This window comes from Nanorana parkeri, unplaced genomic scaffold (assembly GCF_000935625.1).
Source record: "Nanorana parkeri isolate BGI_ZX_2015 unplaced genomic scaffold, ASM93562v1 scaffold1136, whole genome shotgun sequence".
NCBI lineage: Eukaryota > Metazoa > Chordata > Amphibia > Anura > Dicroglossidae > Nanorana > Nanorana parkeri.
The window spans coordinates 363,535-387,154 of record NW_017307404.1 but is presented as its reverse complement, the minus strand read 5'-3'; the positions used below and the strand labels follow the sequence as shown (position 1 = coordinate 387,154).

At 38.7% G+C, this 23,620-nt stretch overlaps 1 protein-coding gene across 2 annotated transcripts in view; it reads left to right on the top strand.

Moving 5' to 3' along the window:
- Nucleotides 1–23,620, top strand: part of SCAPER (S-phase cyclin A associated protein in the ER) — a 219,043-nt gene that overhangs the window by 137,567 nt on the left and 57,856 nt on the right. For both annotated transcript variants that reach the window (XM_018568102.1, XM_018568101.1), the window contains exons 24-25: nucleotides 10,827–10,942; nucleotides 16,580–16,703. In XM_018568102.1, coding sequence (XP_018423604.1) covers nucleotides 10,827–10,942; nucleotides 16,580–16,703 — 240 coding nt within the window. The remainder of the gene's footprint in view (nucleotides 1–10,826; nucleotides 10,943–16,579; nucleotides 16,704–23,620) is intronic.

Sequence of the window (23,620 nt, the reverse complement as noted above, 5' to 3'; positions counted from 1 at the left end):
ACAGAAACAGTAACCACCACCATCAACAGAACATAATTGTACATCCACTGTTCCAAAGATCCCTGGTAGGTTGACCATTATAAGTATGACATTTGCATAACAGATCAAAACTGCCTAACATATAATCGTTCATCAAGATTCATAGACCACAGAGGACTTGCCCACAGCTGAGTGTGATGAACTAGTGTATAATATTTTATTTCCCATTTACGTTTGCATTGAAGAGGGTATTTTGAGAGATAATAAGTTAAAGGTAAGTATAAATGTGAGATATTAACCCTTTAATAGAAGCAGCTTGTACATCCTGTGTTTGTAAAGCGTCTAGTATCCTGAGATGTGCCAATGTTACAATACCATGATGGGAATGGACGAAGCTTGTTAAGTTTTGGATGGAGCTCATTGGACGAGAAAGGTATGGATTTTGTGATGCTCTTAACTCTTAGTAGATATTTAGCATTGTTTCCATAAAGGGAAAGGTAGTTAGGTTAGGTAAAGTTAAATGGTGTGAATCCATAATATTTAAAGGGTTATTGAACCCTCTGGTTTTTTGCATATATAGCTACTGCTAGCAAGCAGTAGGTATATGCAACAACGTAAAAAAAAAAACGCTTTAAAAGAGGTTTAAACTTACCTGTATCTTCGCCGCGCGCTCCCGTCCGAAAATCTGAAAAATCTGGGGCGGGCGCATGCGCAGTTAAGATTTTTGGCCGGGAGATGAGGAGAGACACAAGGTAAGTCTATGGACAGCGTGCACCCGCATGCAGACAGCGTGGGACAGGAAGTGCCAGCAAGGACAGAGGAGTCAGCACTGGATCGGAGACCCGCAGCAGCGCTGGAGAGAAGGCTGAAAACGACAGGAAAGAAGAAGAAGATCAGATTAAGAGACATTATTTAAGGTAAGTGTTTTAATTAATATTAGGGGTAAGAAAAAAAAATGTATCCTTTAGGCTGGGTTCACACCATTTTCTGGACCAGATCTGGAACATAGTGCATTGTATTTTTGACGCAATTTTACCGCTATTTTGCAGCAATTGGAATTTTAACTTAAAGGGGTTCTAAACCCTCCGGTTTTTTTTGCTTATATCTACTGCTAGCATGCAGTAGATATAGGCAAGAAGTGTAAAAAAAAACAAAAACGCTTAAAATCATTTTAAACTTACCTCGTTATCGCCGCTCGTTCCCGCGTCGAGAATCAGGAACTGCTCGTACGGCCGCAAAGGATCTTGGGGCGGGCGCATGCGCAGTTCCGATTCTCGGCCGGGAGACGAGCAGAGACGCAAGGTAAGTCTATGGACGCGTGCACCCGCCTGCAGACACCGCTGGATCGGAGAGACAGAGCAGTCAGCCCTGGATCGGAGAGACAGAGCAGTCAGCGCTGGATCGGAGAGACAGAGCAGTCAGCGCTGGATCGGAGTGACGTCACACCGCTGGAGGGACAGATGAAAACATGGGGAAAGAAGAGGAAGATCGTAAAAAGAGACATAATTTAAGGTAAGTGCTAACATTTACATTGGGGGGAGGGAAAACATTTTTTGCCTTTAATGTCACTTTAATTTTAGCTTAAAATGGTCCTTCAGGTGCATTCCAGTGCATTCCAGACCAGACAAAATAGGACAAGCAGTATTTTTCTGGTCTGGTCCGGAGGCGCTGTTGGGAACAGAGGCCAGAAATAGCATTGGGATACATTAGGTCCGGAAACGGTCTAGTCTGGAGGTAATCTGGATGTGGTGTGAATGGGCCCTTAATGTCACTTTAATCAAAACTGGTTTAATCGTCATTAGCTATATGGAGAACGTTGGCAGACAAGCAGGTTCACAGTATCACATACCCATATGTTTAACTCAAAAGTGATGAGCTGTAAAGTTTTTTTAATGCGTCACATACTTACTATTTGGGGAATTTTTTTTGTGGGTTTGCAAGCACACATGATTTTAAGGCCTAGATATACTGTATGGATATTTATTAATTTAACATCTTTTATAGAATTAATGGGCTGTGCTATTTTTCACCCCAACGCAGCTTAAAATAGAATTTCTAGGGAGAACACAGGTATTAATAAATGTCAATTAGATGTGATTAATTTGGTGGAATTAGACTGTACTACCCCTGGCATAGCAGTATGTTGGTGTGATGCATTTCTATCACCTTAGGTTTAGTAGAGAACATAGATTAGCACAGATTGGATAACAGAGTTTAGATTGTATAAGAAGATTACAGGAGTTTTTGATAATCGGCTCTGATGTGAGCTGTTGATGTCAGAGTAAAGTCAGGTGATATCTGGCAATGGCAGTGAAGCAGAAAGGATGCTCAATATGACTGCAAGCACTTTTATACATACCGTATGCTCTAAAAATAAATTAAATCAGCTTAAGAAAGTTCTTATGTATCTTTTATTGTTCCAAGGCAATGTTTTGTTTTTTTCTGTTATTGCCTGCATGCTACTTGAAATGCACAAAATCAGAATCAGAAATTTTACAGAACCAGTGATTGGACACCAAAGCAAACTGTAAAAACATTTTTCCTCCTCTGAGTCTTGCTTTTGTTATTATTTTCTAGGATTGCTTTGTGTGTTGTATAGTTTTAATCTTTTTTTTTTTTTTTTAAACTTTACAATTTTATTTCTTGTGTCATTTTTTACTTCTGTGATTGGCTGATTGATTTTTCCCAGACATTTGCACTGAGATACAAGTATATTTTCTGGCATCCCTTGGAATAGGAATTTAATTTTTGGTGAGATACTCCTTAAGGGTTAATTACTACTAAAGGGATGCCGAGACTGTACCTTTCCCCTACTACAATATAGGGAGCCCACTAGCTAATTATAATGAACCCATATCCTCCCATTCAGGAATCAGTTTGGAAAGGACATGGTGAAACAAACTGCTATTTCTTCAGAACAGAAACAGGAAGGAAACTGCCAGTGCAATGTCAATGTTTCATAATCCTTGTTTTGCTTAGTTGGTGATTATATTTGTACATGTAGGCAGCCATGTTTTCTTGTTACTGCAGAAGTCTGTTCTTGTTGCTAATCCTCTTATCATTCTGAAAGAATTTGCTTTATTGAAATCATAGACTCTCAATAGTATCTAATAATGTGAAGCACCCTTAATACACCTGGTAGCCAGATACCATGTCATCTTTGCCTAGGCGTAAGTAACATGATGGGGCTGAGAGCAGCATTGTGTGTTCATGACTCAAAGGAGGTATTTTATTTATAAAAAATGTAAGGAAATGTGTCAATGCACCCTATTGCTCATGGAGTGAGATTAAGCCATATGTGAAGGTTGAAAGACGAGATCTACGTAGCTTCTTTTGAAATATAAATGTTTTAAAATGGAAATTGATTTGCTGAGGCTTTTGATCATATTCTGAGTAAGTTCTGTAGTTAACACGGTAGAAAAAGTAATAGCACATGATATTGGTTCCTTTCCCATAAAAGGGTAAATATGCTGTAAAAAGTCGCAACGTATCAAAAAGTTGGCAGTGGTATAGAGAACATGTAATTAAATTGGTACTGCCGCCTGGACTGTAATGAAGTGAAGGTTCCTATGCTGTCTTATTACAGAGTCATGAGGTGACCAGCTTGTTACTTCACTGTGATCCTATTAAGAAAAAACGAGACAGTTTGATTTAAACATTAACATAGAGCTAAAGAAACATATTGGGGTGAAATTTTCTGTAATCAAAATGACCTCTGAAAGAAATATCACAGATGCAACATAAGTTGTGATTAGCTAGGGCTTGGTTATTCCCAGAAATCTCACCTTGTCTTATATCATAATTCATTATTCTATACTACAATAAGAAGAGGACACAGGATGTATACGTCCCTTTTTGTTTGAAGGACCTGCAAATAAAACATAAACATAATCTGTGGACATAATCATAATGATTTTAAATCTTACAATTTCACCCAGGGTTCCTCGGCTGGTCTATGGATGTGTTCCCCACTTCAGATAAAAGCATTGAATGCATGCACTACATTACACTACACACTTGTAATATTTATATTATTATTATTACTATGGTTTTTATTTTCATTTGTTTTTAAACAGCTTTGTGCTGTATTTCTTTACTCTGGGGAATTCTAATACCTGTAATATATTAGGTTGCCAGTTAGTTTATTAAAACTGAACTCCAGTCTTTTTTCCCCCACACTTGTGGTAAGTCCCTCTCCTGTGTTCAAACTGATTACTGTCAATTCCCTGCAAACTCTGATCTTCACAATATAACTCTTTAAAGCTGCAGCAGCTAGCTTGAGCCCTCCTTCGTTTCCTGTCTGAACGAACTCCATCATTCATCAACCACTTCTCCCCCTGATCTATACTGCCATTGGCCCTGTCTCACAGCTGTTCTATTTGATCAATCATTTAGTTTCTGAGCTTAATGTAAAAGAGCACATCCCCAGCATCCATTTAGACATGCCTGCAACCAGTCAACCAATCAGCAGATTCCACAGCTTAAGTCTTAAACACCCAGTATCCAGTAGAGAGAAACAATTATGTCCAAAGGGATCCTGGGGATATGTCTTTCATATCGTTCTTTTAAACGAGATCCAAGGCAGGGTACTGTTATTGGAGCCTGCTGGCTCCGCTCAGCAAACCTGGAGCAAAGAGAAGCAGAGACATTGGGGTTGATTTACTAACCTTTTAAACACACCAGGAACGTGTATACACCTCTGTAGTGTGTTCCCTCCCAGCATGATCTATGGGAGGAATCGAAACACCTTTGTAGTGTGTACACACCCAGCAGGTGTGTTGTGCAAAGCCCTGCAATGAATTGCAAGGTAATGTGGTGTAAATTAGCTCTATGTTATGTTGCTTGCGTTGATGAATGCAGCAATGTAAATACATGAGCTAACCATTTTTGTCTAAATTGTGAAGCAGCATTATATATGCATCATGTGCATGATTTTTCCATATATGGCATTAGTGGAAATATGCTTTTAGAGACTTTTTGGTTGATAAATACGTTTTGCTGTGTGAAAATCACACACACCTGGTGTGTGTGTTTAGGTTAGTAAATCACCCCCATTAAGTCATATTGTCACTTGGTCTTAAAAGAGGTATTTCTTGAAAAACAAACTTATTTGATTGAAATCTATTAATTGAATGTTGCATGATTAGGGGGAGAGGGGATCAAGGGAAAATAATATACATTATGTGTACACTACACACTTCTGTACACTTCAGCTTTAACCTGATTCGTAAGTCTGTGTAATGCAGTAATACTAGACATTTTTGGGTAGATCTTTCTATGAGTGTCCTTATGGTTTACAAATGTCTATCCCTTCTGTCAAATTGTTAGAGCCAACTATGCATGCACATTCCTGGCCGGGACTAGAGGTGAATGTATGTGCTGTTTGTTTCTACGCTGTGTGCATCAATGCAAACACACAACCAGATACTCCTTTGCGTTCTCCTTCTCCCTCCTCCTAGCTAATTGATGGATAGCTGTTGGTGACAGTGCTGTCCGTGGCGACCTGATACACAGTGCATGTTTTACCCAAGTAGCTGTTTGTGCCCATATGTACTGGGGAATATTTATTAGGCTGCTTAGAATGCATTCAGTTAAAAAAAACTAGGAGCGTTTAATACTGCTTTATCATCACTCCAACATCTTGACTGATTTCTATTTTATGGGCACAATCTCAGTTGTCCATGCATTTGTAAACAATAGAAACGTTCTAGTCTGCTGGATATATGTTTATGCAGTGTTACAGATTTATTAGTAAAGGTATAAAGTTGAGCTTTCACAAGCAATTCAAAGTTGACTCAGAAGACATTACAAGACATGCATACATGTTTTGGTTTATGTAAGTAGGAGTTGCCCAGCAATAAAGACCAACATCTTGCCTTCAACCGAGAATAGGGAAAGCAAAAACAGATATTCTGAATCTCTTTAATCTGTGTCAGGACCATCTCCCTTTTATTTTTGTTTTGATCATTTCTATATTCATTGCACATTTGCACCAAATAATCTGGTTTGTGCCCCTCTTTATTCATAGCAAGCCTCAGAATTAGCATGCAGCCGTGGAATTAAAGAATAGCAGCTTTTATGTCAGGCTTCCTACAGTGGTATTTTGCTTTGTGACAGATATTCTTCCTCAAGTTTGAAGGGTGTTTGTTGTTGGACACTAGTTTAAGCCATTCATAAGACCACTCTTTTATTTACGCTTTTGGTGGATTACTGAAAAAAGGTAATTGTAGCTTTCCCATGGTTGAAAACATCTTGTTTCTGTAAGAGATCAAAGTAGAATGACAAGAATTTTGTAAGCAAACAGTTGAGCCTTAACTAGAGAAATTGCAGTGCTGTACAAGTACTACAAATTGCTTTAAGAGTTTGATAGCTTATAATTGGACGGATATTTTAACATTTGAATGTATGAATTGTTTAGTACGTCTAAACCATTTTATTGGTAATATCACATTATAAATGTCCTAGCATTGAGTTAATTCCTATAATGTTATCAGAGCTGAATGTGTGACAGTACCAGAGCCCAAAAGGCACACATCAGTCAATTCAGAGTGGAATTATTAAAGGGTGATTCTGATTTTTTTTATAATAATATCCGGAGTCAAAGGCTTTCATGTAGCCTTGGCCACTGGTGGAAAATTTTAGAAATGCTGTATAATGTGTGAGTTTACTTATTAAAAAGTAATCATTTTAGTTGGAGATATGTACTGTATAGAAATAATTCTGTCCTATAAGAGAAGTGTTAAAACCAGGTACATTTGTTAGTAACTAGGGTGAATTTATATGCACAGAAAGGTGAAGTTAAACCAGACCTATAATATTGCCCAAATAGCAAAGTAACCTTCTAGCTGCAAAGGATAAACACTCTGGTAACGCATGATAATCTTAGAGTTCTGGCCCTTCTCCCCTTCTGCTTTGTGGTAGTATTCTAAAAATCCTGAACTTCTTAGTGTGCCACTCCCACCCAATGCATGTGCTTAGCATCTTTAGGACAAAGAACTTGATTTTGGTGGTGGAACTACAGAGTTGGTATAATTTCCCTGGAAGGGATGAGGTTTGGAGCAGGGCATCCTGGAACAGGAAAGGTGAGTGTGATGCAGATAGGAGGTTAATGTTACATATGGGTAGATTAATGTTAGGGCTAGAAGGAGGATTAGTGCGAGGAGCTTTAAAGTGCAACTGAAGCCAAACTTTTTTTTTTTTTTACATTTTGAATATAGTGGAGACGGATTAGAACACATGTCTGTTTTTTTATTTTACATATTGTGGCCTCATTAGGAAGATTCACCCTCTCTGTTGGTCCTGGTGACCGTTATCACTGAAAGTGAAAGAAAATCCCCAATTTTGGGGTGTCACCAGAGCAAAAATAGATGGAAAAACTTCCAGTTGGAACACTAGCTCTGGTGACCCTGCTGACCACCAGAGATTTCCCTCTCTTTGAACAGATTTCCTCTCACTTCCTATTGTATCTGACAGAACATGAAGGGAACCCCCCCCCCTCCTGTAATTTGGTATTGTAAATATCTCTTTTTTTTGTCTGCTGATTTCACCTTTTCATTTCATGAGCTATTTTTACATGAGGAAGGGGAATGCACATCTCCTACTTAGGTAGTGTTCTCTTTGGGCAACACTGTTTTCCTACATCGTGGTTGCATTTGAGGTGTTTTGAAGGACTGGGCGGGCTGACTGTGTTTCTATATAGTTTTTATGGGTTTTTAGGTTCTATTTTTGGCTTGTCTTTTTTGTGTGTATTTTGTGCTTTCTGGCCAGGGGTATGCCACGTATGGCCATGTTTTGTTTACTTATGCTAAAACTGTATAAAGAGAATTTGACACAAAAAAAAAAAGAAATTAGTAAAGCTACAGTGAAGACATGGAATGTAATTAGGTGGTATTCTTGATAAGTATAACCTTGACTGTTGCACGGATTTTAGTTTGATTAATTAAATAAAGTATAGTAGCCGCAGTTGCATGGGTTACTCGTACTGCAGAGAAGGTCTAAGATAATATTTAGGAAACACAAAAATAAATTATGTGAATATTTTGCAAGTATTCAGAAAGGTTTATTATGTCAGAAATGTAATATATATATAAAATGTATAAAACTATCTTGACATAAAAAATGCACTGTATAAAGTATCATTTAGGAATCGCTCTCCTCCTGATTGCAACCTATACTGGAGTGGCAAGAACTAGCCTTTTCCCTTCCAGTAGCAGTGTGGTCTTGTTCTTTTAGTGACGAAAAGGTTAGATTGTCTAGTTCCCGTCTGTTCTCAATAAGTCAAGTACAAAGCTGTCATGACCTTTCACCCTGGGGAAGCCTTCCCTACATTAACAGCTGTTGTTCCTTTCATTAACCAGGGTAATTGTAACTTGTGTTTAGAACTGGAGGGTTCACCACATAGTATAATTCAGGTCATCTCCCTGTTATCCCCCTTCTGGCAGTAGTAGAAGGCAGCCGCTAATCTTATTAGTCTGCTGTCACTCATACTGCCGAGCTTGGAGATGAAGTACTATTTAGCAGTTTAGACAAGTCCACGGGGATGCCACACACAGAAGAGATTCCAGGACATCACAGATCAAAAGCAAGTATTTCCTTGTACATTTAGGAAGGCTCAAGTAACTCCCAACATAGAACAAACATGTATACTAATGTTGATGCCTCTACACTTGTAAAAACAAATTGGGTGTGAATAGAAAAAAAAAAAAAAATCATGCAATTAGATTTAATAAACATTGAAAATACAGCAATAAGGCATTTTAGTAGCCTTTCCTGTTTGGAGCAGATGCTGCGAAAACTATAAGAAAACAAAAAGTATACTTAACATGAATATTATTTTCCAGAATATTCAGCGGTGCATTCATTTGAGGACTATTTTAAAAGGACAGCAAAATAATTTCTTTCAGTTTTAATAGTGTTCCTTGTTTCACTACTGAATATTTCTCAGTTTTATGTGATATGTATATGATGTTGAAACCAATGGTAAAAAAACAGACAGGCTAAAGATATCCTCTGTCAATTGAAAAAAATTAACGGTTTAGAAAATCCCACCTATTGTCTTTTTTCCTCCACTAAGAAAAACGTCTACTTATTACTACATATTTACTCAAAATGTGGCCAAAGGTGAAGGGGGTGAAGGGGGTATATTCCTGTAGCAGTTTTCATAAAAAGTAGTAAGTGGAAACTTTATTTCACAAACTGTGAAATAATTTAAACCTTTATAGACATGTCCCACATAATTGCCACAATCAGCTATTTTTTTTATAGATCATTTCATTTTTTTAAGATTTAACACCTGAGTTAAGTGTCACGTTAAGTTTTTCTTAGTTGAATTCAAAAAGTCTGTGTGCTTTATTATTACTCTATGTTGGTTTATATGTTAATTCCATTTGCTTTTATGCCTTCACACTTTGTCAGGTTAGCCACTATTTCTAGAGCATGGCTTTGAAGTTTTACTGTTTAGCTGTGTTCTCCTGGGTTTAGTAAATATGGCTACCATTTCAATGTTTTAAAGCTGCCTGGTGTAAAGAGCTCTAAATGGAAATAAAAGCCTGTGTTTTAAAACCAATGATAAAAACGAAACATTGAATTTCAAGTGTGATTTTTTTTTTCTTTTATAGCACTGCAAACACTTGAGGTTTGTTATTTTTTTTTAACCAGCCAAACTAGTGTGCTAAAAGGTTGTGACACTTTATAGGTGATTAAAAGACCAAGGGGTCTATCAATCAATCCGTCTTTTAAAACGCATGTACCTGGAAGGTTAACCTGCAGGGACGATTCAAATTCACTGATTTATATGTATGGCCCATAGTGTGTGCTTTACATGAAACTTCTGCTTTCCTCACTAGCTACAAGTCACTGTCCCAGAACAAGCAGGTACATGTTAGGTGTACCAATAGGACATGCTTAATCCAGGTCAGTGACTCACCGAGTAGTGTAGGAAGTATAAGGACTGGAAACATGCAATAGCAGCTCCCATGTTTCTTTTCTGACAGCTACCTTTCAAAGTACTCTGAAAATGTGGCTGAAATGAAGGTGAGGGTTGTGTGTAAGCAGTATACACATTTATATTCACTTCAGTCCCCCTGAATTTATCATTTGGCTTTTAAACTAAACCTAGATCCCTAACCTTAACCCATCCCTTAAGGCAGGGGTAGCTGTGGTGGAACTACAAATCCCATGAGGCATTGCAAGATTCTCACAGCCACAGACATGACTCCCATGCATCATGGGATTTTTAGTTTCACCACAGATGGAGGGCCGGAGGTTTGCTACCCCTTCCTTAAGGAGTGCTTGTTATGGTTGTAATTATGCAGGAGTACAGGAATACTGATGTATTTCGTTTTTAAATATTATAATGGTGCAGACTTACTTTTAAAAAAGTTTTTTTCCCCGCTATTTAGCTTTTCTTTATTTGTGTAATCCTGACTTTAAATGAAGTGTCAGAGGTCACCTGAAGTCTGATAGTTGCTGCCCAGTCAAGTAGGTAACCTCACTCACTATCTTCAGTCTCCTGTGATTACATACCAGGGTCAAATAACTGTGCCCTCTAGTTATGAGAAATGCAGACTACAGGGCCCTGCCACATATACAGCCTGTAACACTCACACATTGTGAGAAATTGTGTGCAACAAGACACTTGAAAATGTAACAACAGACTGTAGGTGACCTCTGACCCTTTATAAAACAAGTATTAGTATTAAAATACTAATGTACCTATAGTAAGCAATAGGTATACCTGTTTAGTTATGAACTGCTACATATATTCTCTTTTTTTTGTTTCTACAATTACTTTATTTCTAGTTATGATTGAATTAAATATTTTGTTCTGTATTTTCTTTTTATTAAAGAATGCTTCTGATCAAATTTCCTTTCGGGCTGCTGGCGGGCTGACGGTCGTAGAACAGATTCTGCAAACTGCCACACCTGTGTGTAGCCCCAGCACATCTACCCGCATTCCTTTTAAGTATGTATTCACTACTTCCGTATATGAGACAAATTGTTTTGTCCATAGAATAGGGCTATATTCTTCTCTATTAACATAATTATATACAGATTACATTTGAAGATTTTACCACTTTGAACATTCCACTTTTGAATATAATAATTTTAACATGCATAAGTGTATACTCTATAGCTTAGAATGATAAAGGATCCTTATTACCCATGGTAACCAGTCTGATTCTATGGGGTTGATTTAATGGAGGCAAAGACTGTTCACATTGCCAGGAGATTTTCCCTGTAGCTTAGTGAATGTGGTAAAAATTCACTTTGCAAAGAATATTAAAATTTTTATAAAGTATTTTTTTCTTGCACATGATTGGATGATGGAAGTCAGCAGAGACTCATCTCATTCACTCAGTTAGGGTAAATTCCCTTACAAAGTGAACAGCCTATTTGCCTTTTGTATATCAACCAGTGTTTTCTTCTCCCAGTGCTGGCAAGGCAATGCTGTAGTTTTTATAGGCTTCAGTTTTCATTAACCTGACCATTTGTTGGCCATTTCACTATAAATTACACTTTTTACCAATCTGCTTGATACATTCGTCTTTGTGTGTATGATGTGTAACTGTGATTGTGTTAGACTGGGACTCATTCAGTTGTTCAGACCTTTTTGTGTAAAATAATTAATCTTTATCTGCTCTGATTTTTAAAAAACTAAAAAACTACTGCTTATTCTTGAGTTCTACATAAGAATTACTCAACTCAAGTCCTAATGTACAGTCCATTTTTCCTCGATTGATTGAGATAGATATACAGTGGTACCTCGGTTCGCGAACGCTTCTGTACGCAAACAGGAAGTTTGGCAAAATTTTGCCTTCGTTCGCAAACTCTGCATCAGGTGACGAGCACGACTGCGGCCATCTTCCTCGCTCTGACACGTGGTCGTGGCTTCCTCTAGTCGAGATCGCGGTCGCAGACAGACCTGTGCACACTTGCTGTGAAGCTTTTTTTGTGTGCTTTTTAGCACATACAGTACTGTAAAGTATTATTCAATCCAGCATGGCTCCAAAGAAAGTGCAGAGCAAGCATGGTGGTAAAAAGAAAGTGCAGAGTGGTAATGAAGGTGACAAGAATGTGCAGAGCGTTAATGAAGGTGACAAGAACATGCAGAGCGTTAATGAAGGTGACAAGAACGTGCAGAGCGTAATGAAGGTGACAAGAACGTGCAGAGCGGTAATTAAGGTAACCAAGTGCAGAGCAAGAATGGTAAGAAGAAGGTTTTGAAAAAAATAACCATTGAATTGAAGAAGGAAATTGTAGAATAGCATGATGGAGGTTAGTGTTCACTCTCTTCATACTGTACTGTACTTTGTTTCATATTTTCGTGGATAAAAAAAAAAAAAATCATATGGTTCAGAATGGATTAACCTCATTTACATTGAACCCTATGGGAAAATTTGATTCGGTTCGCAACCGCGTTCGTAGGGGTCAGAACAGATAAACCTTATTTACATTGAATTTTATGGGGATATTTGATTCGGTTCGCGACCAGAATCATGGAACCAATTAAGTTCATGAACCGAGGTATCACTGTATACAGTGCATTCAGAAAATATTCAGACCCCCTTTACTATTTTCCAATGTGTCAGGTAGGTGTGCACATAAACACTATATATTGCCCATTTTTTTTGAGGGGTGGGGAAATATAAAAGTGAAGGTTGTGTTACCACAATGCAGTAATGTGAATTGGCCCTTGAAGTTTTACAACTAACTAAATATCTTCTGTATTTGTTCAGAGAATTTCTTATGCTTGGAAATGATTAATATTACTTTCACCAATTTGCTTTGCTTTGCATTAGATTATTTGCTGAAATATGACACTATTAAAGCAGAACTAGTAAAGTATATTATTTTTTGCAAAACTCTATGAAATTGCTTGCAGTTGAATACTTGCCAATCTGTATTTGCATTATCCATATTTTATATTATGCCTATGCCATCTTGGCTAGTTTGTTCATCAGCGTTAGTGGATGCTAATAAAGAGGTGCTAGCATCTGAGGGAAGTGATGTTAATTTCCCCTCAGAGGAAGTTCTGTTTAGGAAGTTCAGTTATATCCCTACCTAATCCTTCCTTTTTTTGCTCTTTCATCGGTCACATGTTACTTGTTTTTTAAAAAAAATCAATAAATGAGATGGTAGTACAGGACTGGGAGGGGCTACACAGGGGCATACTGACCTGCTAAGAGGGAGTTGTGGAAAGCCTATGAACTCTGAGCTGTTCAGCCACCAAGATATAAAGCCAAGTCATCATAGAAAATCCCTGGGCCTGTACTGTGCCTGCACAGCAGCTGGGAAACCTTCTGGAAAAGCCACGACACATAATTGTACACATGCATGCATGCCCTATTTTTAACTTTTTCAGAGTGCTTGCATTAACACAAAAACATTTGTTCTGCTTTAAGTATACAAACGGGCAAAAAGTGCCCCATGAAACTTCCAGAAGTACCCTTTAAAGTACTTATACCTTTGCTTGACAACCACTGCTCCAAGACCATGAGGTTTTTATTGATTGTAATGCAGGTTTTCCTATGTTTTACCTTGCTAGAAAATAATGTGGCATCTGAGAAGTGTGGCCTTTCTGTCTATTCTATTTTGAGAAAGGGTGATCTTTTATGCTTAATACACGTACATTTCTGTATGTAAATGTTATAAACTAGAGAGAAGGGGTGGTCCCTGTTGCTACTTGTAATAGGATTAAATTTAACGTTGGCACTGATTTAATCTGTCCTCCGGCAACCCAATCAATCAATCCACACAATTTCTAAAACCAGGCCACACCAGGCCACACTTTAGCTTGGCAATTAGTATAGGTAAACATGAGTCAGAGGTAACTAGCAGGCAGGCAGCACCTTCACTGGTGATGTGTGCACAGTATAACTGCCATCCACATACATTGAGGGGAATTTATCAAAACTGGAGCAGACAGAATCTGGAACAGTTGCCCATGGCAACCAATCAGTTTCTATCTTTAGTTTGTTAAGTTGTGAAAATGATAGCGAGGAGCTGATTGGTTGTCATTGACATCTTCAGATTTTCTCTGCTCCAGTTTTGATACATACCCTTCATTATATTAAACATTAGTGGTCATTAACCAGAGAGCAACCATATTGTTAGCTATTGTTGTATTGGCGCTAATGGCTGAATGTTAGTTTTACAAAAAGATATTAAACCTTTATAGAGTTGCTACCCATTCTGATTACTTCCCTGCTCCATATTAATCCTCTCTGCTGTTTGAGTAGCTGTGCTCCCTTAAGGTAACAATGTGAATCTGAGACAGATAGTGGGCTTGCTTATTTACTGTTAGCTTGATGGCATGTGTTCAAGGTGCAAGAAAAGTCATAGATCATAGAAAACAGCTTTAAAATATTTACTCTTTTCTTTCTTTGTTTTTGTTGTGAGTTTACCTCTGTAGTTGTGTCTCCACAGTTGCTCCACAGTTATATTTTTATGTTTTTCTATTCTTTTTTTTTTTTTAATGAAGAGCTTTCTTAGTCTTTTGTCTTCAAGCATTTTGGAAAGATTACATTTACATTGATAGTGTTATAAATATACACTGGCACACTGACCTGAGGATACTTATCTAAAACAATTAGTATATCATACATTAATATCATATAACAAAATAACTTGCATTAATACATAAAAAATAATGATTATTACATAAACACATACATAACATAGTATATACTATAACATAACATACAATTTTACGTAAATAAATATTAAACACATAAGTAACACAGTAATAACATACATTCATACAGGAATATGAATTTTATACAAAGTGCCTCATAAAAAAGTGCCAAATCAATGCAAAAGTGTCTTTCACAGAATCCACATTGTGCAATGACTGCAGTGCAGGACATATATTTGTGCAATAACAGCACTGAATCCACAAGTGCCCTTTAAACTACCACAGTGTGCAAGAAATGCTTTATTAGGATTCATTAGTGTGTCAGTTCACATGTCAGATGATCTTACACTTACTTTATCATAGATTTGTGTCACTTAAAAGGCCTTAAAAACATCTCACTCCAGATCTCCTGAGGCTAGCAGTCAGAATCAACAGTGCCTTAGATCACACACTGCAGACATACAGGTATAAATAAGGCTGTTGGCACAACAGTGTGTGAGCACACTCACATACCAGGAAGTGCACTTCTGGTTTTCTCAAGGAAGTTTAAGACAAAAGGTACATTTATCATGAGCATTTCTTGGTATCCCCTATCAGATAGAAAGTCTTCAAATTTTAAATTCGAATTCACTTTAAGTGAAGCCTGCAAATGTAATGAGCAAATATGTCTGCACTATGTAAAAAAATATGGCCATTCGTATGAGTCTCAAAAATTCCTGTACTATCAGCTGCAGATAAGAGATGCTGTCTAATCCAATGACAGCTGCCAGGTGCAATTTCTGGTGAACAGTTGCGGGTGGTGGTAGCTGTTATTGGATTATACAGCGCCTGCCACCTGCATGAGGTCACATGACTCCTAAGGTGCCCATACACTGCACGATTATCGTACGAGAATCGTGGGAAATCCCGCGATCGTGCGATAATCGCAAAGTGTATGGAAGGCGTGCGACCGTTTCTACTGTACGGTCGCACGTCTTCCGTCGAACAAACAGGCTGGAAAACCCGCCGGGAATCGTACGATTCTCGGCGAGTTAGTGGCCTGCTTGTTCGACAACTGCCGAAACGCGCACACTGCCCGTTTGCAGTCATCGAAAGCCCGCCCCTCACTGCAGGGGGGCGGGCTTGCGATGGTCGCAAGTACGATCTGCCTGTCCAACCCTCGCAAGTCAAAAGTCTTTTGCGAGGGTTGTAAAGTGTATGGCCACCTTTACAGAGGAACTTGTGAGATCATGTAATCAGCCCTATTCGCAGGTGTAAATGGGGACTGATCAATTATCCCCGCGACTAGTTTATGCTTATGTGACTTGTTACCTCACAGATATTGGCAGAAGAATTCTATGAGCTGATAAAAGGCAGTCTACAAAAGAAGATAAGGGTTAAATTAGGCTTGTATCAAAGTTTCTTTCAGTGCCCTGCTCACTTCAGGAAACATTTCTAGCTTTATTTTTCTTTGTATTATTTTTTCCCTATAACACAGGGAAGTAAAAAAACAAAAATGTTTGAAATTATTCAAGTATCGTTTAAAGTCTTAACTCCTGCCTGATGATGTGTAATACAAACCTTTTTTCAAATTTCAAGTTTTATTAACATCTTCATACTACAACTCAAAGAACAGAAGATATTTATTTTTTGAACAACATAAAAAAGGATATGAATAAAACACATCTATGCAGCAGTGGCTTGTATTTTAGAACTTGGGAGTCGGAATAAAATCATGGAGTTGGTACAACGGTTGAAGAGATGTACTCCTTTTTACCTGTCACTGTCATGTATTTGTAATAGATTTCCAGTAATTTCTTTACAGATGCTCAACATCTAACTTACCAGCTGCCAATGTTCATAGGTTTATGCATACATTTTACCACTGATCGGTCTTCCAAAGAGAGCATTTGTATTTTGTTTATATCCTTATGCAGCAGAGCTACCATGATACCTATATGTAATTAATATTTCTTATGTCTGTAGGTCACTGTGCAATGCTGTGAATCTCTATACATTAACATGCAGTAATTGTCCGGAGAATTGCACCTATGTCCTCATGAGCAGTAAGGTCACCTTCCTTATAGAGCTTCTTATACAGCAGCTGACGGTAAGTAAACAGATCTCATTCGTTGAAATTTGGTTCCCAGTGCATAGCACCACCACTCTTCCATTTTTTCTGAGATGTGTTAAGTTTTACACCAAAGAACATTTTGCATTTTTTGTCTATTCTAGTGTATTATACATATTTTTTTGGACATAAAGGTCTTTCATTTAGTAACACTGTTGAATGAATATATGTCACAATGTATGTTGTATTTATAAAAAAGGGACATTTTTTAAAACAAAAGTTTATCATTAATATTTCCCAAAACTAGTTTTACATGGTTGATGTAGTCCCAGATTTACACTACAAAACTGACAAAGTTTTTTGACTACAAGAATACCACATGTTTGTGATCTTTACATAATGTAGTGAATTGGTAGAGCCCAAAGTCAAATTTGGTGATCAATTCACAAAATTGGTGGAAAATATGAAAGAGTAATTGAAAACTGGTTAATCAAGTCTTCCACTAGACACTTTATTTCCGAGGATATTTGTTCTTATCCAGAGAATACTCTTTATGATTGTACATCACTGGACACAGGGAGTTAACCCTTATACCAGTGGGTTATACAGCTACCATCAGGTGATTGGACACTGGCAAATCAATCAAAGCTGCAGGAGGAGCCCTGCATAGTCCCTCCTACTCCCAGCCTGCCTCACCTTTGTAGCAAGCAGTACAGAGTGTATCACAGAAAACAGAGGGGAGAGTTCTGTGTTCTGTCACTCCATGAAATGTATTTTACTGTTAAGACAAATTCCTGGGTGGACTACTAATCCACAGCTTTTATGATTTCATTAACCCTGTATTTACATTTGTTTTTAACATTACCAAAGAATGGGAGAGCTGCAGTCACATAGCACCACCATACCACAGTGGGCACCACGAGGTATCTGCTCCAGTTTGTTGGGCATGATCTGCCACTGCAGTCCAAGTGAGAGATCCTTTTTCCGAGTATGGGGCACACATCTACGCTTTTCCTTGCATCCCTGGGGACATGCCTAGCCTTATGCAAGTTTTAGTTTCTATAGTTTTGTAGGCGTTTGGGGGCAGAATGGAGCAACACTGCCATACAGTAATTATTTATTTTAATAGAAATTACCATCCGTAGTTGAAGTTCTGATCTTTATGGAGATGATTCAATTGAATATCTTAGCAACCACAAATAGTCTCACTGGTGTCTGCTCTGTCCCAGCATTTTCATTTTTGGGCTAAGTGCACTGTTCTTCTGCAATGCAACACCTGCCAGATTACACAGATTATGTAGTTTAGGCATGGGAGTATACCTGTGACCTAACAGGGCTGCAAATACAAAATTCTGCAATGAGACAGTGGGGTTGATTTACTAACCTTATAAACACACCACGAACTGTATACACCTCTGTAGTGTGTTCCCTCACAGCATGATCTATGGGTGGAATCTAAACACCTTTGTAGTGTGTACACACCCAGCAGGTGTGTTGTGCAAAGCCTTGCATGAATTGCAAGGTGACGTTGTGTAAATTAGCTCTATGTTGTGTTGCTTGCATTGATGAATGCAGGAATGTAAATGCATGAGCTAACCATTTTTGTCTAAACTGTGAAGCAGCATTATATATGCATCATGTGCATGATTTTTTCATATATGGCATTAGTGGAAATATGCTTTTAGAGACTTTTTGGTTGATAAATACGTTTTGCTGCGTGAAAATCACACGCACCTGGTGCGTGCGTGTGTTTAGGTTAGTAAATCACCCCCAGTGTCTGAGTCAAATGGTTTTCCTGTTGGCCATGGAACATGATTTTTATACATGATTTTATATTGTATTTGTGAAGTATTGAAGACATTCTTGTGTTTTGGAGAAGTGTTTGCTTACCTGACCTGGAGATTGGTGTGTGGCCCAAACCTGTAAAAAGATTTCTGTCTTCCTCACTGGGGGTCTTCCTGTGGAATGAAAATGATTGAAGCGTAGCAGTGTAGTGTGCTGGGAGGATGCAGAAATCTACATCTTGTGATCATCAGCTGAATAAATAAAACCTACAATCTCACTCTTATTTTTTATGATACTTAACACTGTTCCTTACTGACATTGAAAGAATGATCACTACAGATGCATGGGACACTTGGTCCTATTCCAATCTGAGCTGTCATTGCTGAGGAACAAGGTCAGGCAGCATGGCCCCCCTCCCCTCCACTAATGTCCGACAACACTGCTAGCACAGAGACAGATAGTGTGAGTGACAGCGCTCATCTCTGGCAGCAGGGGTGCTCTGGAGAAGAGCACTGTCACTCACCATGACAGTGGAGCCTGTCATTGCAAGGGCTCCTGTGTATGCACCTTATAAACAGTGTCCCTGCAAGAAAAAAAAATTAGTGAGCAGTCTTGGGACTTGTAGTTCCTCACAATGCGCTGCTCATTGATTAGGAGTGACGTTAGAGCTGGGGGTGGGGCCACCGACCAGGAAAGGGAGTGGGGGAGAGGGAGAGCAGGCAAGAGAGAATGGTGGGGGCCACTTGCCGGGAAACAGAACGGAGCAGAGGAGCTGGCATGGAGGTGACGTTGCACACATGCAGAGGGAGCAGACACCAACCTAGTTCTGGACACAGAGGGTAAAGGGTGGGGGCTCAGTGCTGGCTGTAACTCTCCCATAGGAATGTCCATTATTTGGGCTTCAGCCTGGAGGGGAGCTACAGCCAGCACTACTAACAGGAAAAAAATATAGTTTTATTTGCTAACAACAGCACATATCTCAACAGGACCTAGTGCTACATGCAGTTTGTCACCAGGTGGATTAACAAATTATTTTTAAATTGTAGTTTTTGGGGGGGTTTTTAATTCCAGGAGTTTAATTCTGCAATTTTTATGGGTAGCTCATGCACCATAACTACTGTATATATAGTATGTTATTGGTGCTGTATAGTATATTGCTTATTTATGATATATGTCCGAAATAGAAAGATAATAGAAATAGAGAGTCTTAAGGAGATTGACTTATCCACAGCTATACTGCATATGGAAGCTTTTATCTGATTTAGATATTTATCTGTGGAGATGTAGAAGTTCATTATAGGTGTACTTTCAGAGAATTTGGGGAATTGTCTGCATCTGCCTATAGCAACCATTAAAAGCTTAAATGGATCAGTCTTTGCATTCCTCCAAACCCAACAATGTCTATATAAAATATTGAGAAGTCAGTTTTTTTTTTGTTTTTTTTTTAATAAAGGTTTGCTGTAACCCATATATATATATATAACATCATGTTTCAATACACAGTGGACAACAGTCCAAGTAGCAAAATTCTAAGTGCTGTTTGAAGCTAGTAATTCAGTACTTGCAAAGCAACTGAATATTTCATTTAAAATTTCATTCCTAATTCATCAGTAGCTCATAATTGTAGGATATTCAGAGACAGCATTCGTCCTAAAGCCTGGTGTGCAAATCTGTCCTGGAGCCAAGTCATTTGATAATTGAAAATCTATGTATGTGCCGTGAATAATTTACATAATGCCTTTTGAATCAGTCAGAAATTGGACTGTTTAGGGACATTTAATGGCTTTACTTGTTTGCTTGTCAGTGAAACATTCATTACACACAATTCCTTTTATGTTGTAGAGTAGTATCTGTCTTTTAGATTTATTTTAGTTAATTCATCCGTGTCTGTAGTACAAGACTTAGGTTTGCAAGAAAGGTGCAGTTATGGGGCACCGATTATGTATGGAGAAAATTAGAATAAACTTGTATTAAAGCCATAAAGACAACTGTCATCTCTTTAATTTATAAAAGGTTTCCATAAATTTAAAGTCAGCTCGTCAATTAAAACATTGTGTACAGACCAATCATACTGCTATTGCAGGCACCACAATTACCTTTACAATTAATTTATTTTATTAGTGTGCACCCAAGGAGGCCCCCGATCTTAGTACCACATTTATACTTTAATAATCCAGAGTGAAAGCCATTACTGCCCACTGCAGCTTTGGCAGTAGGTGTTAACCCTCAACCCCTCCATCCCCAGCCTCAGAATATCTTAAATGGCTATGCCATGCATTGGGGGGCCAACATACCTGTGTTACAGGACACTACAATGCATGGCATACACGTTTGTGCGTTGTTGTGCACTTTGTGGGAAATAATTGTGTAGTTTGAAATTTCACTGCATTGTCGTTCAAATGAATAAAGTGCCTTAACGCAATTCATGTTAACATTAATGCGCGTTTGTCAATGCAGTGCATATGTCTGTGTCAGTACAACTAGTACCATTGATGAGTGTCAGTCAGGAGGCAGGGGGGGAGGTGGTGTGAGGATGAGAGTCAGGTGAAGTGGTGAGAGCACACCGGGGTGGCATGAAGGCACAGTGGTGGTGAGAAGAGTGGTAGTGGTGACAGAAGGAGGAGTGGCTGGAGTGGTTGTAGTTGTGGGGGTGCCTCCACTGAAAAGCTGTCAGATGTAGCTCCAGATGGTGGCAGCAGTCCTCCTGGCCAGCAGTTCAGGCTGGGGTTGGTCGTGTGAGTTGCCAGGTCAGAGATTACTGGGCCAGTGTAAGCCCTTGGTAAAGAGGTGGTTTGAGCTGACAAGGCCAACAATGAAAACGCCATATCCTATTGCAACACAGACTCACCTACTGCAGAAGAGATGACACTAAATTTAAATTATCATATTTAATTGTTGATGCTACTGAGCATGCATAATAGCGAAAAAATGTTATTACTTTACTGCTGCTACTCCACATGGGCCAGGTATTGGCACTATTTTGTGTTAGTGCAAACATGCTACACTGCCCAGAATGGAGCTGGCATTTAGTGCTGTTGATCTCCCCTAACCTGCAGCAATCTTTGCAAATACAGACAATCAGTATTTGCAATGATTGCTTGTGCAAAATTGTCTCTTGAAATCTCCCCTACTGTATTCAGTGGTTCTTTCCACTGACTCCTATGTCACTACAGGACAGAGTACGTGATGTAGGAAGCCATTTGTGTTTCAGGTTGAATGATGCCCAACATCATTCAACTCCCTTCTTGTGAACTATTGCATCACCCCCATGCTGGAATTGCATAAAATTGCTGCAGAGAGCGGCGAAATGTCAATACACTAAGGATGCACCTACTGCCAAAGGAAGAAGAGGAGCTGTGACCCCACTGGAGCAGACCGAAGATACCTGGAAATAAGGTACGTATACAGTTTAAAAATGTGTTTAAAGTATTCAGTATGTCAGCTAATAATGGAAAGAATTGTTGCAGGATGATTATAGCACATCTATATCTAAATCTATAATGCATCAGCAAACCAAATTAAGAAAAGATATACATTGCCACACAACCCTGTTACATATTGCATGTATAAGAGCTCTTTACTCTCTGTTGCCTTTTCTTTAGAAGTGAAGCCCTTTAAATGAACATACATTCCTCAGTCTGATACCACATTTAGCTCAGTCAGTTTTTTTTAAGGTTAAAGTGTACGTAGAAAGAAATGTGCATGTAAGCATAGACTAATTTTTGTATAAAATAATAAGACATCCTATACTCGGATGTGCAGCTTGACACTGACAATGAATCCTTGACCTGTGAGTCACCTAGATAGTGAGCCTAAGACATACCAGTATCAAATTCAACTGACAATGTGTAAGTTTTATTCCAGGATGCTCACTCTTTAACAACTGATTTTTTTGACGAGTTGAAGAAAGATTTCCTCCTGAGCTGCGGATGTCTTAAAGCTTTTGTTTTTATGTAAACTCTCCTTTAGGCTATGGCCACAGACAATCTTGTGATAGAAATTGGTATTTTGTTGCAGGGGCAGACATTGAAGCAGCTGTATCCACCCTCGATTAACCCTTCCTTTTCTTATTGTGAACTTAGCTTGTTGAAAATTTGTATCTGGAATTATGACAAATGTGGTTTGTGTTTACTTTTTATTTATAACTTTTTATCATTCTTGTCTCTGTTACTTGTTTTAAAAATGTATTGCTGCCTCAGTTTCCTTGTAGTTTTGTATTGGGCTCATGGGCAAGCATCATATTGTCTTTCTTTTGTAAGAAAGTGCAACGGACATTAATGGTGCCCAAAAGCATCACATTGGATTAAACTGTGGGTTTTTCTGCCATTCTTGGTTTTTATTTATCTATAGGATGAATTGGTCGGGGTTAATATAACAGATCTTAGGCCTGTGGTTCAAGTTTTGAGTGAAGTATTGTGTATGTCAGTAAGATGAGTGCAAGCCTTTAGACCAGAATACCTATGCAATTAGTCACATTTAGAGGGCTATTTAAGGTTATATACAAAGAATATAACTTCTAACTAGGGATGAGCAAAACTGACAGTTTATAGTTTACTTCATGTTTGCAAATAACAGAATATTTCTGCAAAAATTCACAATTTTTGCATTTTGGAATCAGAGGGAAAGTCAAAATTAAAGGCTGCCACATGTCACACCCTCAGTGGCGACTCTAGGAACAATATATAGGGGGGGCACATAAGATACCACAGTCAGATCTGGGGGGGGTCAGTGACTTGACTTCACTTCACACTGCCACGAACAGCCATCAGGCTCTGCCACAAGCGCCGCGGCCGACCCTGAGAAAAAAACCCTTCCTGCACGTGGGCAGGAAGGTACCAAAACATCAAATTGGACGGGGGTGTTGGGACGTACCAACCCTGCAAGGACACCTTGGCGATCCCTGGCGGGGGGGCACACGGGGGGGCAAGTGAAAACCCCCCCTTGCCCCCCTGTAGCGACGCCACTGCACACCCTAAATGTGAGTGTAACATGAAACATGGTCAGAAAGTTGGACCTTAAGTGCATGGAGCTGAGGAGAGCTGCTGTATTTACAGAGCATTTCAGTAAAGTCCTGGGACTTACACACTGGGATTGTATGGGACAGCCAGATGTCGGTGAGACCGAAACACAATGTTTTGATGAGATTCCAATGAACAGTTATGCTTCATTTA